Consider the following 19006-nt stretch of genomic DNA (forward strand, 5'->3'; position numbering starts at 1 on the left):
TCAGAAACAGACTCCATGAGGGTGGTATGAGGGCCCGACGTCCACAGGTGGGGGTTGTGCTTACAGCCCAACACCGTGCAGGACGTTTGGCATTTGCCAGAGAACACCAAGATTGGCAAATTCGCCACTGGCGCCCTGTGCTCTTCACAGATGAAAGCAGGTTCACAAATGAGCACATGTGACAGACGTGACAGAGTCTGGAGACGCCGTGGAGAACGTTCTGCTGCCTGCAACATCCTCCAGCATGACCGGTTTGGCGGTGGGTCAGTCATGGTGTGGGGTGGCATTTCTTTGGGGGGGGGGTCGTACAGCCCTCCATGTGCTCGCCAGAGGTAGCCTGACTGCCATTAGGTACCGAGATGAGATCCTCAGACCCCTTGTGAGACCATATGCTGGTGCGGTTGGCCCTGGGTTCCTCCTAATGCAAGACCATGCTAGACCTCATGTGGCTGGAGTGTGTCAGCAGTTCCTGCAAGAGGAAGGCATTGATGCTATGGACTGGCCCGCCCGTTCCCCAGACCTGAATCCAATTGAGCACATCTGGGACATCATGTCTCGCTCCATCCACCAACGCCACGTTGCACCACAGACTGTCCAGGAGTTGGCGGATGCTTTAGTCCAGGTCTGGGAGGAGATCCCTCAGGAGACCATCCGCCACCTCATCAGGAGCATGCCCAGGCGTTGTAGGGAGGTCATACAGGCACGTGGAGGCCACACACACTACTGAGCCTCATTTTGACTTGTTTTAAGGACATTACATCAAAGTTGGATCAGCCTGTAATGTGGTTTTCCACTTTAATTTTGAGGGTGACTCCAAATCCAGACCTCCATGGGTTGATAAATTTGATTTCCATTGATAATTTTTGTGTGATTTTGTTGTCAGCACATTCAACTATGTAAAGAAAAAAAGTATTTAATAAGAATATTTCATTCATTCAGATCTAGGATGTGTTATTTAGTGCTCCTTTATTTATTTTTTAGCAGTATATATATATATATATATATATATATATATATATATATATATATATATATATATATATATATATATATATATATATATATAATATATATACACACAGTGGCAAGAAAAAGTATGTGAACCCTTTGGAATTACCTGGATTTCTGCATAAATTGGTCATACAATTTCATCTAAGTCACAACAATAGACAAACACAGTGTGCTTAAACTAATAACACACAAATTATTGTATTTTTCTTGTCTATATTGAATGCATCATTTAAACATTCACAGTGTAGGTTGGAAAAAGTATGTGAACCCCTAGGCTAATGACTTCTCCAAAAGGTAATTGGAGTCAGGAGTCAGCTAACCTGGAGTCCAATCAATGAGACGAGATTGGTGATGTTGGTTAGAGCGGCCCTGCCCTATAAAAAACACTCAGAAAATGTGAGTTTGCTATTCACAAGAAGCATTGCCTGATGTGAACCATGCCTCAAACAAAAGAGATCTCAGAAGATCCTAAGATTAAGAATGGTTGACTTGCATAAAGCTGGAAAAGGTTACAAAAGGATCTCTAAAAGCCTTGATGTTCATCAGTCCACGGTAAGACAAATTGTCTATAAATGGAGAAAGTTCAGCACTGTTGCTACTCTCCCTAGGAGTGGCCATCCTCAAAAGATGACTGCAAGAGCACAGCGCAGAATGCTCAATAAGGTTAAGATGAATCCTAGAGTGTCAGCTAAAGACTTACAGAAATCTCTGGAACATGCTAATATCTCTGTTGATGAGTCTACGATATGTAAAACACTAAACAAGAATGGTGTTCATGGGAGGACACCACGGAAGAAGCCACTGCTGTCCAAAAAAAACATTGCTGCATGTCTGAAGTTCGCAAAAGAGCACCTGGAAGTTCCACAGCACTACTGGCAAAATATTCTGTGGACAGATGAAACTAAAGTGGAGTTGTTTGGAAGGAACACACAACACTATGTGTGGAGAAAAAAAAGGCACAGCACACCAACATCAAAACCTCATCCCAACTGTAAAGTATGGTGGAGGGAGCATCATGGTTTGGGGCTGCTTTGCTGCCTCAGGGCCTGGACAGCTTGCTATCAACGGCGGAAAAATGAATTCCCAAGTTTATCAAGACATTTTGCAGGGGAATGTAAGGCTATCTGTCCGCCAATTGAAGCTCAACAGAAGTTGGGTGATGCAACAGGACAACGACTCAAAACACAGAAGTAAATCAACAACAGAATGGCTTCAACAGAAGAAAATACACTTTCTGGAGTGGCCCAGTCAGAGGCCTGACCTCAACCCGATTGAGATGCTGTGGCATGACCTCAAGAGAGCGGTTCACACCAGACATCCCAAGAATATTGCTGAACTGAAACAGTTTTGTAAAAGAGGAATGGTCGAAAATTCCTCCTTACCATTGTGCAGGTCTGAAACGCAACTACAGAAAACGTTTGGTTGAGGTTATTGCTGCAAAAGGAGGGTCAACCAGTTATTAAATCCAAGAGTTCACATACTTTACCCACCCTGCACAGTGAATGTTTACACGGTGTGTTCAATAAAGACATGACAACATATAATTGTTTGTGTGTTATTAGCTTAAGCAGACTGTGTTTGTCTATTGTTGTGACTTAGATGAAGATCAGATCAAATTTTATGACCGATTTATGCAGAAATCCAGGCAATTCCAAAGGTTTCACATACTTTGTCTTGACACTATACACTACAGGTCAAAAGTTTTAGAACACCTACTCATTCAAGGGTTTTTCTTTATTTTTACTATTTTCTACATTGTAGAATAACAGTGAAGACATCAAAATGATGAAATAACACATATGGAATCATGTAGTAACCAAAAAAAGCGTTAAACAAATCAAATCAAATATATTTTATATTTGAGATTCTTCTTTGCCTTCATGACAGCTTTGCACACTCTTGGCATTCTCTCAACCAGCTTCACCTGGAATGCTTTTCTAACAGTCTTGAAGGAGTTCCTACATATGCTGAGCACTTGTTGGCTGCTTTTCCTTCACTTTGCGGTCCGACTCATCCCAAACCATCTCAATTGGGTTGAGGTCAGGGGATTGTGGAGGCCAGGTCATCGGATGCAGCACTCCATCACTCTCCTTCTTGGTAAAATAGCCCTTACACAGCCTGGAGGTGTGTTGGGTCATTGTCCTGTCGAAAATCAAATGATAGTCCTATGCTCAAACCAGATGGGATGGCGTATCGCTGCAGAATGCTGTGGTAGCCATGCTGGTTAAGTGTGCCTTGAATTCTAAATAAATCACAGACAGTGTCACCAGCAAAGCACCCCCACACCATAACATCTCCTCCTCCATGCTTTACGGTGAGAACTACACATGCAGAGATCATCCATTCACCCACACCGCGTCTCACAAAGACACGGCGGTTTGAACCAAAAATCTCAAATTTGGACTGCAGACCAAAGGCCACATTTCCACCGGTCTAATGTCCACTGCTCGTGTTTCTTGGCCCAAGCAGGTCTCTTCTTCTTATTGGTGTCCTTTAGTAGTGGTTTCTTTGCAGCAATTCGACCATGAAGGCCTGATTCACACAGTCCCCTCTGAACAGCTGCTGTTGAGATGTGTCTGTAACTTGAACTCTGTGAAGCATTTATTTGGGCTGCAATTTCTGAGGCTGGTAACTCTAATTAACTTATCCTCTGCAGCAGAGGTAACTCTGGGTCTTCCATTCCTGTGGCGGTCCATCATAGCGCTTGATGGTTTTTGCGACTGCACTTGAAAAAACTTTCAAAGTTCTTGAAATGTTCCGTGTTGACTGACCTTCATGTCCTAAAGTAATGATGGACTGTCGTTTCTCTTTGCTTATTTAAGCTGTTCATGCAATAATATGGACTTGGTCTTTTACCAAATAGGGCTATCTTCTGGTAGTGTATATATAAACTCAGCAAAAAAGGAAACGTCCCTTTTTCAGGACCCTGTCTTTCAAAGATAATTTGTAAAAATCAAAATAACTTCACAGATCTTCATTGTAATGGTTTAAACACTGTTTCCCATGCTTGTTCAATTAACCATAAGCAATTAATGAACATGCACCTGTGGAATGGTCGTTAAGACACTAACAGCTTACAGATGGTAGGCAATTAAGGTCACAGTTATGAAAACTTAGGACACTAAAGAGGCCTTTCTACCTACTCTGAAAAACACCAAACAAAAAATGCCCAGGGTCCCTGCTCATCTGCGTGAACGTGCCTTAGGCATGCTGCAAGGAGGCATGAGGACTGCAGATGTGGCCAGGTTAATAAATTGCAATGTCCGTACTGTGAGACGCCTAAGACAGCGCTACAGGGAGACAGGACGGACAGCTGATCGTCCTCGCAGTGGCAGACCACGTGTAACAACACCTGCACAGGATCGGTACATCCGAACATCACACCTGCGGGACAGGTACAGGATGGCAACAACAACTGCACGAGTTACACCAGGAATGCACAATCCCTCCATCAGTGCTCAGACTATCTGCAATAGGCTGAGAGAGGCTGGACTGAGGGCTTGTAGGCCTGTTGTAAGGCAGGTCCTCACCAGACATCACCGGCAACAACGTTGCCTATGGGCACAAACCCACCGTCACTGGACCAGGACTGGGAAAAAGTGCTCTTCACTGACGAGTCACGGTTTTGTCTCACCAGGGGTGATGGTCGGATTCGCGTGTATCGTCGAAGGAATGAGTGTTACACCGAGGCCTGTACTCTGTAGCGGGATCGATTTGGAGGTGGAGGTCCATCATGGTCTGGGGCGATGTGTCACAGCATCATCGGACTGAGCTTGTTGTCATTGCAGGCAATCTCAACGCTGTGCGTTAAAGGGAAGACATCCTCCTCCCTCATGTGGTACCCTTCCTGCAGGCTCATCCTGACATGACCCACCAGCATGACAATGCCACCAGCCATACTGCTCGTTCTGTGCATGATTTCCTGCAAGACAGGAATGTCAGTGTTCTGCCATGGCCAGCGAAGAGCCCGGATCTCAATCCCATTGAGCACGTCTGGGACCTGTTGGATCGGAGGGTGAGGGCTAGGGCAATTCCCCCCAGAAATGTCCGGTAACTTGCAGGTGCCTTGGTGGAAGAGTGGGGTAACATCTCACAGCAAGAACTGGCAAATCTGGTGCAGTCCATGAGGAGGAGATGCATTGCAGTACTTAATGCAGCTTAATACTGACTGTTTCTGTACCAAATATTAAGTTCTGCTTTTTTGATGTATCAAATACTTATGTCATGCAATAAAATGCAAATTAATTACTTAAAAATCATACAATGTGATTTTCTGGATTTTTTTATGATAACAATTACAGACCTCTACATGTTTTGTAAGTAGGAAAACCTGCAAAATCAGCAGTGTATCAAATACTTGTTCTCCCCACTGTATATATTTAATAAATGAGAGAGCGAGAGAGAGCGAGAGAGAGCGAGAGAGAGAGAGAGAGAGAGAGAGAGAGAGAGAGAGAGAGAGAGAGAGAGACAGCGAGAGAGAGACAGACAGAGAGAGACAGACAGAGAGAGACAGACAGAGAGACAGAGAGAGACAGAGACAGAGACAGACAGAGACAGAGAGAGAGAGCCCGTGAGCGCAATAGGGAAAGTGTTCTGGAACGGGGGATGGAGGGCCGGGTGTTCGAGGACCTTAGAGCAAGGCCAGGCTGTCATTAGACCCTAGAGCAAGGCCAGGCTGTCATTAGACCTTAGAGCAAGGCCAGGCTGTCATTAGACCCTGTATAATTTATCACGAGTGTACTGTGTGGAGAAAACTTGGCCCTGGCCCAAAACTGAGATGGGCCAACTGAACAAAAACTCTCAATGACAACCAGGACTCTATTAGAGGGGTGTGATAGTGGTGATTCTTTATCCCTGACCAGGGAGTCTGGGACTGGGCCCGATTCCAGACTTCTCCTCCATCCTCCCCGTTGTCCCTCACCTTTCATGATCAGTAAACTCAAAGAAGGAAATAAACGTTTTCTAATAAGTACCCTTTGCCACTGTTCTGCTGTCAGATTTAGGACCCCCTCCAATTAAGTACTTCTCCTCAGACTGTTCTGCTGTCAGATTTAGGGCCCCTCCAGTTAAGTACTTCCCCTCAGACACTGTTCTGCTATCAGTTTTAGGTTAGGACCACCTACAGAGGGAAATAAACACTTTTGTAGCTCAGCTGGTAGTGGGTTCGATCCCCGGGACCACCCATACACAAAACATTTATGCACGCATGACTGTAAGTCGCTTTGGATAAAAGCGTCTGCTAAATGGCATATTATTTATTATTATCTTCTACAACTGTTCCCTTATCAGTTATAGGACCCTCAGCCCCCTCATGTCAGTTTTATGACAGTTTTTACGTTAGAACGACACAGCCCAGACTCCATTTTACATTTTTAGTAATTTAGCAGACGCTCTTATCCAAAGCGACTTACAGTTAGTGAGTGCATACATTTTCATACTGGCCCCCCGTGGGAATCGAACCCACAACCCTGGCGTTGCAAGCACCATGCTCTACCAACTGAGCTACACGGGCCATTTGAGTGCTTACGTCAGGTATGAATCCGATCTCATTGAGGTGGTTGCTGAGCTCCGGGTCGTGGAAGGCGATCATCTGGGAGAAGACGGTGAGGTACTCTGAAACAGGTGCAGCACAGAGGGAGAGTTAAAATATAGTGAAAAAGCTATAGTGGTCCTATCTGAGGAATACTATTTATTGGTGTCTGTTACAAAACAATTATCTACGTTGTGCCCTATTGAACAAGACCCAGAAGCTATTGTGTCATCAGATTAGATTGGGCATTGTCTAAATTGATATAAAAAGACACGTTTTGGTCGTTTATTGTCTCTACACAAAAACGTAACTGAGTTCAATTATTTTTATTCCAAACAAAAGTATACTAAAAACCAAGACAGACCAACACTGGTGAGATTAGATGAGACTGTGGCGGGATAATTTAGTTAAAGTGGTGCTAAAAGACTAAAATGTAAAATGTGTTTGTTGTCCCAGTTCACCAGCCGAGCAGAAACAGTGTCTGATATTTTGTTGATCGCTACAGGGATTCCTTTCTGGTTTCTGTTCATAATATCTCTAAATATCGTTGGTCTCAGCTGCAGCCTCCATTAAGACCCTTTCAAATTAGTTTGCACAGCTCAGGAACAATATGAAGCCAAAATCGAATCAACTCGGAGAAAGGCAGCCTGTTGATGTTCCTGTTGGATATTAATGTTTCTGAACACTGTGCTTATTAAAAAAGCTATGAAAGCTTACTTTTGTTGGAGGCTTAACTTACAATGACACACAGTACTTATTAAAATGCAAAAAAAAGCTTTTGTCAGTGGCTTAACTTAACTTACACTGACGTCTCAGCTCCAGTACACTTTAAAGAAAACTCCAGCCCAAAACTCTTTTGCTACAGTATTTGTTTCATTAGTCCCTTGATGATATAGTTCCAAAATGTGGCAAAATGCATCATACCGGCTGTATTTCTGTATTTTGAAAGTCATAGATCTTCAAAACTTCATTGTTGGCATGCAAAACATTTTGGGACTATATAAACAATGGACTAATTAAACAAATACCAAAAGATAGTTTGGGTGGAGTTTTCCTTTAAGTAATAAGGCAGAGAGGCTGTAGTATATTGTGAATATCACACTAAAAGGTTGTTATTAGACAACTCATTAGTGCAGCTCTATAAATACACCTACTAGTGGCATATTTTGAACACTGAAATGTTTATGTAGATTAAAGATTGATTTACTGGGATGATGGAGGATGTTTGTTATACAAGTTTCACTGTACATGGAGAAACTCACCTTGGATAACGTGAGAGTTGTCCTTCAGGAAGAAGTTATACAGGTATTTGGGGATGAAGGCCGACATGCAGGCGTACGCCAGGGCTGACAAAAAGAACGCGGAAGATGAGGAGAAGAGAGAAGGGAGTATCAGCGATACACATTGTACTTCTGCAAATCAACAACAATTCCCTCTTTTAAGAAGGATTGGAATACCCTTACCTTCATTGTTGAAATCCAGCCAGAGGAATGGTGCACAAAGCGAATCCAAACCTGAACAAAACACAGGGTACAATTGTAAACCACATCAACACTAGAATTGAATTGGATAGGCTGGATTGAAAATGTATGACTTGACTGCCACCTAGTGGTCTATTGACCACAACACAGCATGGATGTGAGTCACAGCAACAGACAGTGACAGCAGATTGACAGAGTGAAAGACTGACCCTGCCAGTAGACCAGGTCAGGGTGAGAGACCACCCAGGCTTTGAGCACACGCCTGAACTTCCTGTGGCCCTGTGGCGAGGACAGCAGCTCGTCATACTGGTGACAGCGAGGGATGTCCACCTCAATCTGGGGGGGGAAACACACACACAGTAGAAGTGTTTGAACCAAAGCATGTGATGGATATATATCTGTTCAATATGAAATTATAAAATTGCCAAAAATAATTCATTTGCCCATCAAATGATAACCAGTCCACAATGAGAAGAAGAGGTACCTGTCTGTCAGTAGGTATAGGGGTATCCTTATCAATGCTGTCATATTTGGCTTGAATGTCCCCCTGGAGAGAGAAAAAGGGATTCTAATCAACCAAACCAACTTCCCATTATCATTGCAAGGCACAGTATTAAATGAAAATCAGCAGTAAATCAAGTCCATAATCTCTATGGTTATCAGATTGATTTATCTCTACAAACAAAACAACGTATTTCTCTCTATGGTTATCAGTTTGTCCTACCTCGACTCCCAGGAGAGCAGCCCATGCCAGTCCACGTACGAGGGGAGGAATGTCCACCCTCGCCTCCTTCCACACCAGATTCTTCTTGTATGGGTACGCCTGTGGGACAAACAGCACAACCAGAGAATTATCTAATTATAAGATTATATTCTTAATGTAATTAAAAACTTTAATAAGCTAGACAAGTCATTGAGAAGACACTATATTTTACTAATCTGGTTGATATAACACGTAGCTCCACTTTCATTCAACACCTGATTCAATCAAGATAAACACCAAGGCCTGGACACACACCAATAGAAGACTTTAATAAAATCACCAGACAGGAACACAAAGATGAGTAAATGAGTGTGATCTCAGGACAGGGTCAATGTGACTTTCTATTCCTGGAATCATTGGGAACTGGGGGGTCTTAAAACTGCTGAGGCAGAGTGATTGAATTTGTACTGGGTTGTGAGAGAATGGTGTGTGTGTGTGTGTGTGTGTGTGTGTGTTAGAGCTCTGACCTTGAGGAGCCTGTCGAAGAGGATGATGCGGATGAGTTGGTATTCTGTGTCCCTCTCCCTGATGATGAGTGGCAGCGTGACGGTGCAAGACAGCTCATTGCTGCTGTTGGACTGGGACAGACTAGACTGTCTGGAGACACAGAGAGAGAGAGACACAGAGAGAGACACACAGAGAGACACAGAGAGAGAGAGACACAGACACAGAGAGACACACAGAGAGACAAGCAAACAAAAAAGCAAGAAAGGAACATTACCCATCTCCATCAGTCAGTGAAAAAAACAAGCCATAAAATGAAAAATAGAGAAGGGATATGAGAGCTGAGGACAGACAGACTAAGTCAATACGTGACAATTGAGAAGTAAAAGATGAGGGGATTCTTACTCATCTTCCAATAAAGGGTAATATGCCTCTCCTGCCACGTCTTCCAGTCTCTGAAAGAGAGAAGTAAGTCAGATTTTAATTCTCAGCACACATTTTCTGGTTCATTTCGGATTCAACCATGTGGATAAAATAAACTGTTGTGAGGTGTTGGTAGTACACTGGTCATTACAGTCCAAGTCGAGACCAATGCACTATTGCAATGTATTTCTCCTGTTATTGTACGGTAATGTTAAATCTATTAGTCACAGTGATGTCCTCACATTCTTCAGCTGGCACAGAGACAGTGTGACGGTGGTGTCATCCAGGAGGAAGCTCCTGTCCCTGCCTTGGCCAAATGACTCCCCATCCTCCAGCATGAAACTAACACAGAGATTCAATTCAACATTTAATCATTCGGATAAGAAACTACAGTATGGATCTACTTAATATAGTTAACTAGTTCAGATGTAAACATTATTCTAACTTTGTGCTTTAGGCTTTGCTCTACGATTCAAACTGTTAATAACTTGATCTGAAACAGTACAGTGGAAAGGCATGATGAATATAACTACCTTATCTGAGACAGTCCAGTAGAAAGACATACTGTATATAACTACATTATCTAAGACAGTAGAAAGGCATGCTGTGTATAACTACATTATCTGAGACAGTCCAGTAGAAAGACATACTGTATATAACTACATTATCTAAGACAGTAGAAAGGCATGATGTGTATAACTACATTATCTGAGACAGTCCAGTAGAAAGACGTGCTGTATATAACTACATTATCTTAGACAGTCCGGTAGAAAGACTTGCTGTGTATAACTACATTTTCTAAGACAGTCCAGTAGAAAGGCCTGCTGAATATAACTACAATATCTGAAACTGTACACTAGGTAGAAAGGGTGTGTTGTACAGTACTTGGGCAAGGTGCAGACGGGAGGCTTGGACTGGATGATCCCCTGGTTGGTCAGTTCCTTCTCCAGGTCTCCTCCTGCCAAACACCACAGGTGGTACACCTCGTCTATGGCCCTCTCCCCCAGGTACTCCTCATCATCATCTGCGACATGATTGATAGATTGTTTTAACTGTCTAATCCATTAAAATCAGTCACATTTCAATGAATGTCATTTTATATATTTACTTAACCAGGATAGTCCGCTCGGTAACAACTGCCACTGTTTTCCAGGGATTCCTGGGTTCCATAAAATCCCACACCAATGTGATGGCAGTAAACATGCTAAAAAAGCATCAAGGATGATGCATGGTCCTCTACATGGTAAAATGTAGTCCTTTGTGGTCGTCTTTGAGATTTATCCTTTATCCATACAGCCAGGTCTTCCATGGTCAAGAAACATTTATATTTATAATGTCAACTATTCAAATATGAATCAAAGGCCAAATCACTGATGACCATGCAAAACGTTGAGAGGAGAATGAATGCCTGAAGTACTTCTCACAATCAATGCTCAGAGTGAATGATGTCGATAATTAGACCTTTGAAACAATGAGATTATTTCTTATTCTTAAAATGTCAGTATTGACGATACTGTAAATTAGGGTGAGCTATAGGGAGTTATGCTGTCTGTGTGTATATGTGTGTGTGTGTGTGTATATGTGTGCCCACGTCAGGGCATGTGTGTGTGCAGTCTGACCTTTGCAGAGCTGGCTGATGTCCTCTGGTAGCTCCAGGTGGGCACAGCGCAGGGAGGAGGAGAACAGCCCGACGGGCTGCTGGAACTGGGTGTAGAGACACGACACGCCCTCAAACACTGGGTCAACCAGCAGCTCTGCAGGGGTGGGTCTGGATGGAAGCACAGCGTGAAATCTCACACTTTACTGAACACGCATTGAAAACATATCGACGCACTTCATCAAAAGGTTCAGATTTCACTACCAGAATGTTATGTGAAGTGTTCTCAAATGTTCTCTCTAAACGTACCATGTTCTCATTTGGGCATGTTTTAGATCACTTTCGCTATGACTGAATTCTGCTTTCTTGCAGATGTTATTCACGTGTTTACCCTGCCATTACCCTGTTATTACCCTGTTATTACCCTGTTATTACCCTGCCATTACCCTGAGAAGGCATGGAGAATGTGCCTCCCAACAGGAAATGATAGCCAACACAATAGAGTCCAATCCACATGACATAAAACATCTCTGGTCGAGTTACCTTCTGGAGGGTAGGAAGGTCAGGCATTTCCTTAATAACGTTAGAACGTTCTCAGGCAGCTCCTGTAACAGAACGTTGACAATCGCATTAGTTACAGTACAATCCAGACCCACAGCCCCAATCTCCCTCCACTCTTATGGCTTTTCAACATCCTAAAGAAACAAAATCGCCTGAGAAAGGTTAAAAGCATTTTTACAAGGGAAACACTTCGTCTAATGGAGGGCATGTGAATTTCATTAGCACACATATACACGCTAACAGATGCGCGAGGCGCACACACACACACCAGTTACAAGTTACAGTGCATTGTTTAGCTTTTTGATGAATTGTCGTCATTTACCATCACATTCGTTTCTGGAACAACAATACAGCGTATAATAAGGTGTAGTCTTATCTACAACATCATAAAACATGACTTAACCACACATTAGGCAATCTACACATTAGGCAATCTACACATTAGACAATCTACACATTAGGCAATCTACACATTAGGCAATCTACACATTAGGCAATCTACACATTAGGCAATCTAGGAATTCTAGGACAATCAACCTTTCTTAGAGTGGTTTTAGTGTCGAGGGCCAGTGTAATAAATAGTGACCTGTGATTGATTTTAAACTCACCCTAATCACATCCAAGCATCCGTGCTCCTCTGCAAGGACTGTGACTATGTCGTCAATGCAACCTGAGGAAAAACACACAGACCACCATGTCATAAACAATTCACAACCCCATCATAACTCATCTGTGGCTCACCAGGCTGATGGACTTGGCAACACGTTCACTTACCCAAAGTGATGATGAATTTCAATCTCTCGCTTATTTCAATGTTCTGCAGTAGTCTTCTACCCTGTGAATAAAAGGCTGATAGTACACGAGGACAGAATGACTTCCTCCTAATCACAATGTCAAACTTTACTTGAAAGGTTGATAGTACATTAGGAGAGAATGAACCCTCTGTTCAATGGCTATATACTATTGTCATAACATCTGTCATTGACAGTCCTGACTTTTGATTGACAGCTCAATCAACCAATCAATCAATCATTAGGTCAAGACATGGTGGTGTAAGAGAGCTTACTGCACACAGCTCAAAGAGCAGGACTCCCAGGGACCACACGTCTGTCTTGGGCCCCGAGGACAGAGGGTTCTCCCCCTGGGAGGGGTCACTAGGGTGGACTGAGCCCTGGGCGATGACCTCTGGAGCCAGGTAGGACGGGTAGCTGTGGACAGAGATAGTCAGAGAAAGGATCAAGGGTCAATTGAATACCCTGAAAGGCATAGCAAACTTGAGAGCGTTGAGGTTGTCTTGAATTAAATTCAATGAAACCTCTTTGCAACAGATACCATTTGACAATGAACAGACTTTGATGATTAATCTACCTAAATATTCCAGGAACTTCATGTTTCTTTGAAGTCATTGTTCAAATGATGTGTGTACAGTACATTGCTTCATATCAAGGAATCGCCATAAACACTAGACAGATAAAGCTTATTACATCTTCAAACCAGATGTTTTACTTGGAGATTAGATAACACAGGACATCAGAGGCAGTGGCGCACACACACACACACACACACACACACACACACACACACACACACACACACAATCATTCCCCCATTCATCAACAGGATATTACCCACAAAGACTTTCTATAACATGAGGGCCCTTGGGTTTTGGATAAGACTTCAGCTATCTATTACAGTACTTGAAACAATGGATTACTTTAATATCCAAAACCTGGTTTTCATAAACAATAGATTGCGCATTACACATACATTTCATAGTAATGTCTCATTCTATTTCACTAACAGCATTTAAATACTGTGTTGTGTTCACAGAGGGACCTATGACCTCCATTATCTGAAGATCCACAGTATTACAGGTTCCAGACGTTCAAGGTTCACGTAACCGTCCATTATCATATCAGAATTTATCATAGTTAACTCTGTACAGTGGAACATGTATCGCTTTTAACCTGTGTGGCTCAATTGGTAGAGCATGGCACTCGCAAAGCCAGGGTTGTGGGTTTGATTCCCACGGGGAACCAGTACAGAAAGAAAATGATGAAAATGTATGCACTCACTATTGTAAATCACTCTAAGACTAAAATGTTTTAAAATTTATGTTTTCACTGCCTAATCTAATGTCAGTCACAATGTAACTGCTTTTCAAATCTATTGACACATTCTCTGTACATGGGAGGTTAGATGTTAACAGGACTTACCCAATAGGAAAGTCCACATCCGCCCCGTGGTCTGTCATGTAATACAACCCAAACTTAGCCAGCTTCACGTTGCCCTACAAAGAAACAATGTTACATATGACAATGTTCAATGTATTGATAGGCTTATGATAATCAATAATGCATCAATAACCTGATGACACAATTAGCCTGTTGAACCAGACTGAACGAGAGCACAGGTTTAACCAGGCTAGATGACAATGGCAAATGGCGTTAAAAGCCTTTCCATTAGACCCCAACTGATAGGGAAGGGAGGTAACCTACCTTGCCGTCCATGAGGACGTTCTGTGCATTGAGGGCTCTGTGAACCATCCCATGTTTGTTCATAAACTCTAGTCCCTCCAAGGCCTCATAGGCTATCTGGAGAACCCTCTCTGTGCTGTAACATACAGACAAGGCCTGAGGATTATTATATACACATTATATACAACTTGGGCGTAGCTTTAGTTCCCGTGGTGTTTGGCTTGAAAAAGGTTATGTATGGTACTCAGAGTGGGCCTTTGTTTTCCAGCCAACAAAGCTACAACAGGTTATTGTGTCTACTAAATATGTATGTATTTTCCCCCCTGCCGGGTCTAAGCGTTTTAGATGAAAGAGGTTTGTGTTATTATCGGAGTCTACCAGTAGATGGCTAGGGTAGTACATAGCCTAGTCCTGTAGTAATGAAGCTATTCTTCTTCGTTCAGTTAAGCCATGGTCATTCTGCTTACAGAGAGATAGAACTGGTGAGTCCTCTGAACATTCAATAACATAGTAAAAAGATAATGTACTATATCTATATAGTCTTTATATTGTGTAAATATTAGACTATAAATTGTGCCGTCCTGTATTATACTTGTGTTAAAATGTTTATTTTATTCTACTGAGCCATTTACTTTATGTTCATGTTCTTATCTTTTATTATTTCTGCATTGTCAAGAAGGAACCTGCAAGTAAGCATTTCGTTGGACGGTGTATACCAGAGATCATCAACTAGATTCAGCCGCGGGCCGATTTTTTCTTGAGCGGATGGTCAGTGGGCCGGAACATAATTACAAATAATTTGTAGACTACAAATTAGAAGCCCAAACAGATATAATATTTGACTAAAACAGCCATTTCAAACCTTGCTTACAGTTGTATACGATCACATATACAGTATCTCTCTATAATGCGTGGGAATACTTTGGAACAGATTCCAAAATTAAAATCTGCCAGTTGGGGAACCCTGTATGACTAATAAAAAACGTGAAACTTGAAATCATACCTGACAGTTTGAACCTGTTTCTGGAAATCATTTAGACTGCTTTCGTAGTGTTCCGTCACAACAACCAGTCGTTCTGGAAGAAGAAGAAAAGGGTGATAAAACTCAACATGTGAAATGGTCGATCAATTTGACATTGGTCAGCCCCACCATTTTATTGATTTATATGTTTAAATGTGTGATTTCAAAACATCTCAATTTTATGGTCTGCTGCTTGTTCTCCATTTTTTTAGCGGTAGGGCTGTCATTTTGTTGTTTTTCCAATGAAGGAGTGTGCCTTTAAATTAAAGGTTAAGCCTACACCATGATTGGTTAAACAGCCAGGAAGGATCTTCTAAATGAAAAGCTAGTACCATGTGTTGAGATAACACACATCTGCAATTACAAAGCTTTAAAGGTGTACTTAGTCATTTATAACTTCCCGTTCACCCAGCCCACAAAAAAAAAAATAATAATAATAATGTTATCTACAAAATCTGACAACAAAGGGTCCAAGGTTCAGGACCTCAAAACATGGTTTTGACTAAATGGGATACAGTTTATGTCAGAATTGACAAGAAATGACATTTCGTAGCAGGCTAGCAGAACTTACGCAGGTTAGGAGAATTAGGTAAAGGTTAGGAAAAGGGTTAGGGTTAGCTAAAATGCACCAAAAAAAAGTAATTCTGACATCAATTTGACATAAGCTGTATTCTGTCTAGCCATGACCATAAAACATCTGGACATAAAGAGGATGAAACAAAGCAAGCTTTTAACAACTCAGGAAGTCCATCAAGACAGTACTGTGTATACTTTGGCCAAGAATCATTAATGTGTCAACATTACAGTGTCCTAAAAACAATGATGGGTTCCTCCAATAAAATCTGCATATTGTGGATTTGGGATCATTTCTGGTTTCTGTGAGACTTTTAATAAAACACATGCTTGTGGCAATACGTGTAGTAAACAAAAGTGTAACAAGTTAGGATTGTGCAGTTGGAGATTGCCAAACACATTTAGTTATTTTACAGTGACTCGGATGTAACACAAAACAACACTACAAAAAAAACGGACATTGTTGAAAGCTGAGAGAGTCTCTTGAGGAGCTGTAACCTGTGATGGTGTTTCTCCATATTTACTCAACTGTAAATGACAAACGGGGGTACAAGTCTACATTTAAACTTATGGATATGACCGCAATGAAGTCAAGATTATTTGGTGCTTTTCCAAATAGAAAGGGGAGGTCAAGGCTCTGTTGGAATACACTGAATGCACACCGTTCCTTCTGAATGCACACCGTTCCTTCTGAATGCACACCGTTCCTTCTTCCTTCTGAATGCACACCGTAAGTAAGCGTTTCACTGTTTTTATTATTATTATTATTATTATTATTATTATTATTATTATTATTATTCATTTCACCTTTATTTAACCAGGTAAGGCAGTTGAGAACAAGTTCTCATTTACAACTGCGACCTGGCCAAGATAAAGCAAAGCAGTGCGATAAAAACAACAACAACACAGAGTTACATACAGTGCTATGAAAAAGTATTTGCCCCCCTTCTAATTTTCTCTACTTTTGCATATTTGTGATACTGAATGTTATCAGATCTTCAACCAAAACCTAATATTAGATAAAGGGAACATAAGTGGACAAATAACACAACAATTACATATTTATTTCATAAACAAAGTTATGCAACACCCAATTCCCCTGTGTGAAAAAGTAATTGCCCCCTTACACTCAATAACTGGTTGTGCCACCTTTAGCTGCAATGACTCCAACCAAATGCTTCCTGTAGTTGTTGATCAGTGTCTCACGTCGCTGTGGAGGAATTTTTGCCCACTCTTCCATGCAGAACTGCTTTAACTCAGTGACGTGTGGGTTTTCAAGCATGAACTGTTCGTTTCAAGTCCTGCCACAACACCTCAATTGGGATTAGGTCTGGACTTTGACTAGGCCATTCCAAAACTTCCAATTTGTTGCTTTTTAGCCATTTTCATGTAGACTTGATTGTGTGTTTTGGATCATTGTCTTGCTGCATGACCCAGCTGTGCTTCAGCTTCAGCTCAGAGACGGATGGTCTGACATTCTCCTGTAGAATTCTCTGATACAGAGCAGAATTCATGGTTCCTTCTATTAAGGCAAGTCGTCCAGGTCCTGAGGCAGCAAAGCATCCCCAAACCATCACACCACCACTGTCACGCCCTGGCCTATAGAACTCTAGTTAGTTTGGTCAAGGTGTGAATATCATGTGTGTGTTGATTCTATGTTTGTATTTCTATGTTTGGCCGGGTGTGGTTCCCAATCAGAGGCAGCTGTCGCTCATTGTCTCTGATTGGGGATCATACTTAGGCAGCCAGTTTTCCTGCCTGTGTTGTGGGATCTTGTTTTGTGCTCGGTGAGTTTGGCTTGTGTATAGCCTTCTGACGTCACGTTTCCTGTTGTTGTTTTGTATGTTTATTCGGTTTAATAAACATGGATGCATTTCACGCTGCGCCTTGGTCTGACCCGTCCTTCAACGTCCGTGACAACCACCACCATGCTTGACCTTTGGTATGATATTCTTACTGTGGAATGCAGAGTTTGGTTTTCGCCAGGCATTACTGGAACCATGTCGTCCAAAAAGTTATACTTTTGAATCATCTGTCCATAGAATGGTCTTCCAAGACTCTTGATGATCATCCAGGTGCTTTTTGGCAAATTTGAGTCAACTTTTTGGACAAGATGGGTCCCATTATGCCTGGCGAAAACCAAACACTGCATTCCACAGTAAGAACATCATACCAAAGGTCAAGCATGGTGGTGGTGGTGTGATGGTTTGGGGATGCTTTGCTGCCTCAGGACCTGGACGACTTGCCTTTAATAGAAGGAACCATGAATTCTGCTCTGTATCAGAGAATTCTACAGGAGAATGTCAGGCCATCCGTCTGTGAGCTGATGCTGAAGTACAGCTGGGTCATGCAGCAAGACAATGATCCAAAACACACAATCAAATCTACATGGAAATGGCTAAAAAGCAACAAATTGGAAGTTTTGGAATGGCCTAGTCAAAGTCCAGACCTAATCCCAATTGAGATGTTGTGGCAGGACTTGAAACGAGCAGTTCATGCTTGAAAACCCACACGTCACTGAGTTAAAGCAGTTCTGCATGGAAGAGTGGGCCAAAATTCCTCCACAGCGACGTGAGACACTGATCAACAACTACATTTGGTTGGAGTCATTGCAGCTAAAGGTGGCACAACCAGTTAGAGTGTAAGGGGGCAATTACTTTTTCACACAGGGGAATTGGGTGTTGCATAACTTTGTTTATGAAATAAATATGTAATTGTTGTGTTATTTGTCCACTTATGTTCCCTTTATCTGATATTAGGTTTTGGTTGAAGATCTGATAACATTCAGTATCACAAATATGCAAAAGTAGAGAAAATTAGAAAGGGAGCAAATACTTTTCCATAGCACTGTATGGAATAAAGAAAACGTACAGTCAATAAAAATCTATATACAGTGTGTGCAAATGTAGTAAGTTATGGAGGTAAGGCAATAAATAGGCCATAGTGCAAAATAATTACAATTTAGTATTAACACTGGAGTGATAGATGTGCAGAAGATGATGTGCAAATAGAGATACTGGGGTGCAAATGAGAAAAATAAATAACAATGTAAATAACAATATGGGGATGAGGTAGTTGGGTGGACTAATTACAGATGGGCTGTGTGCAGGTGCAGTGATCGGTAA

At 41.9% G+C, this 19006-nt stretch overlaps 1 protein-coding gene across 1 annotated transcript in view; it reads right to left on the reverse strand.

Annotated features, from left to right (window-relative positions):
* LOC311123929 (TBC domain-containing protein kinase-like protein) overlaps window positions 1–19006 on the reverse strand; it is a gene marked incomplete at its 3' end in the record, with an annotated part of 33320 nt that overhangs the window by 12955 nt on the left and 1359 nt on the right. The window contains exons 3-20 of the mRNA XM_084198149.1: window positions 15291–15363; window positions 14309–14423; window positions 14027–14100; window positions 12877–13018; window positions 12585–12645; window positions 12419–12480; window positions 11793–11854; window positions 11272–11420; window positions 10538–10676; window positions 9895–9994; window positions 9635–9684; window positions 9253–9382; window positions 8747–8845; window positions 8507–8569; window positions 8232–8358; window positions 8005–8055; window positions 7804–7887; window positions 6539–6624 (exon numbers count right to left, since the gene is read on the reverse strand). Coding sequence (XP_084054275.1) covers window positions 6539–6624; window positions 7804–7887; window positions 8005–8055; window positions 8232–8358; window positions 8507–8569; window positions 8747–8845; window positions 9253–9382; window positions 9635–9684; window positions 9895–9994; window positions 10538–10676; window positions 11272–11420; window positions 11793–11854; window positions 12419–12480; window positions 12585–12645; window positions 12877–13018; window positions 14027–14100; window positions 14309–14423; window positions 15291–15363 — 1667 coding nt within the window. The remainder of the gene's footprint in view (window positions 1–6538; window positions 6625–7803; window positions 7888–8004; window positions 8056–8231; window positions 8359–8506; window positions 8570–8746; window positions 8846–9252; window positions 9383–9634; window positions 9685–9894; window positions 9995–10537; window positions 10677–11271; window positions 11421–11792; window positions 11855–12418; window positions 12481–12584; window positions 12646–12876; window positions 13019–14026; window positions 14101–14308; window positions 14424–15290; window positions 15364–19006) is intronic.

The sequence above is a fragment of the Coregonus lavaretus genome, assembly GCF_964263955.1.
Source record: "Coregonus lavaretus genome assembly, contig: HAP1_SCAFFOLD_1616, whole genome shotgun sequence".
Taxonomy (NCBI): Eukaryota; Metazoa; Chordata; class Actinopteri; order Salmoniformes; family Salmonidae; genus Coregonus; species Coregonus lavaretus.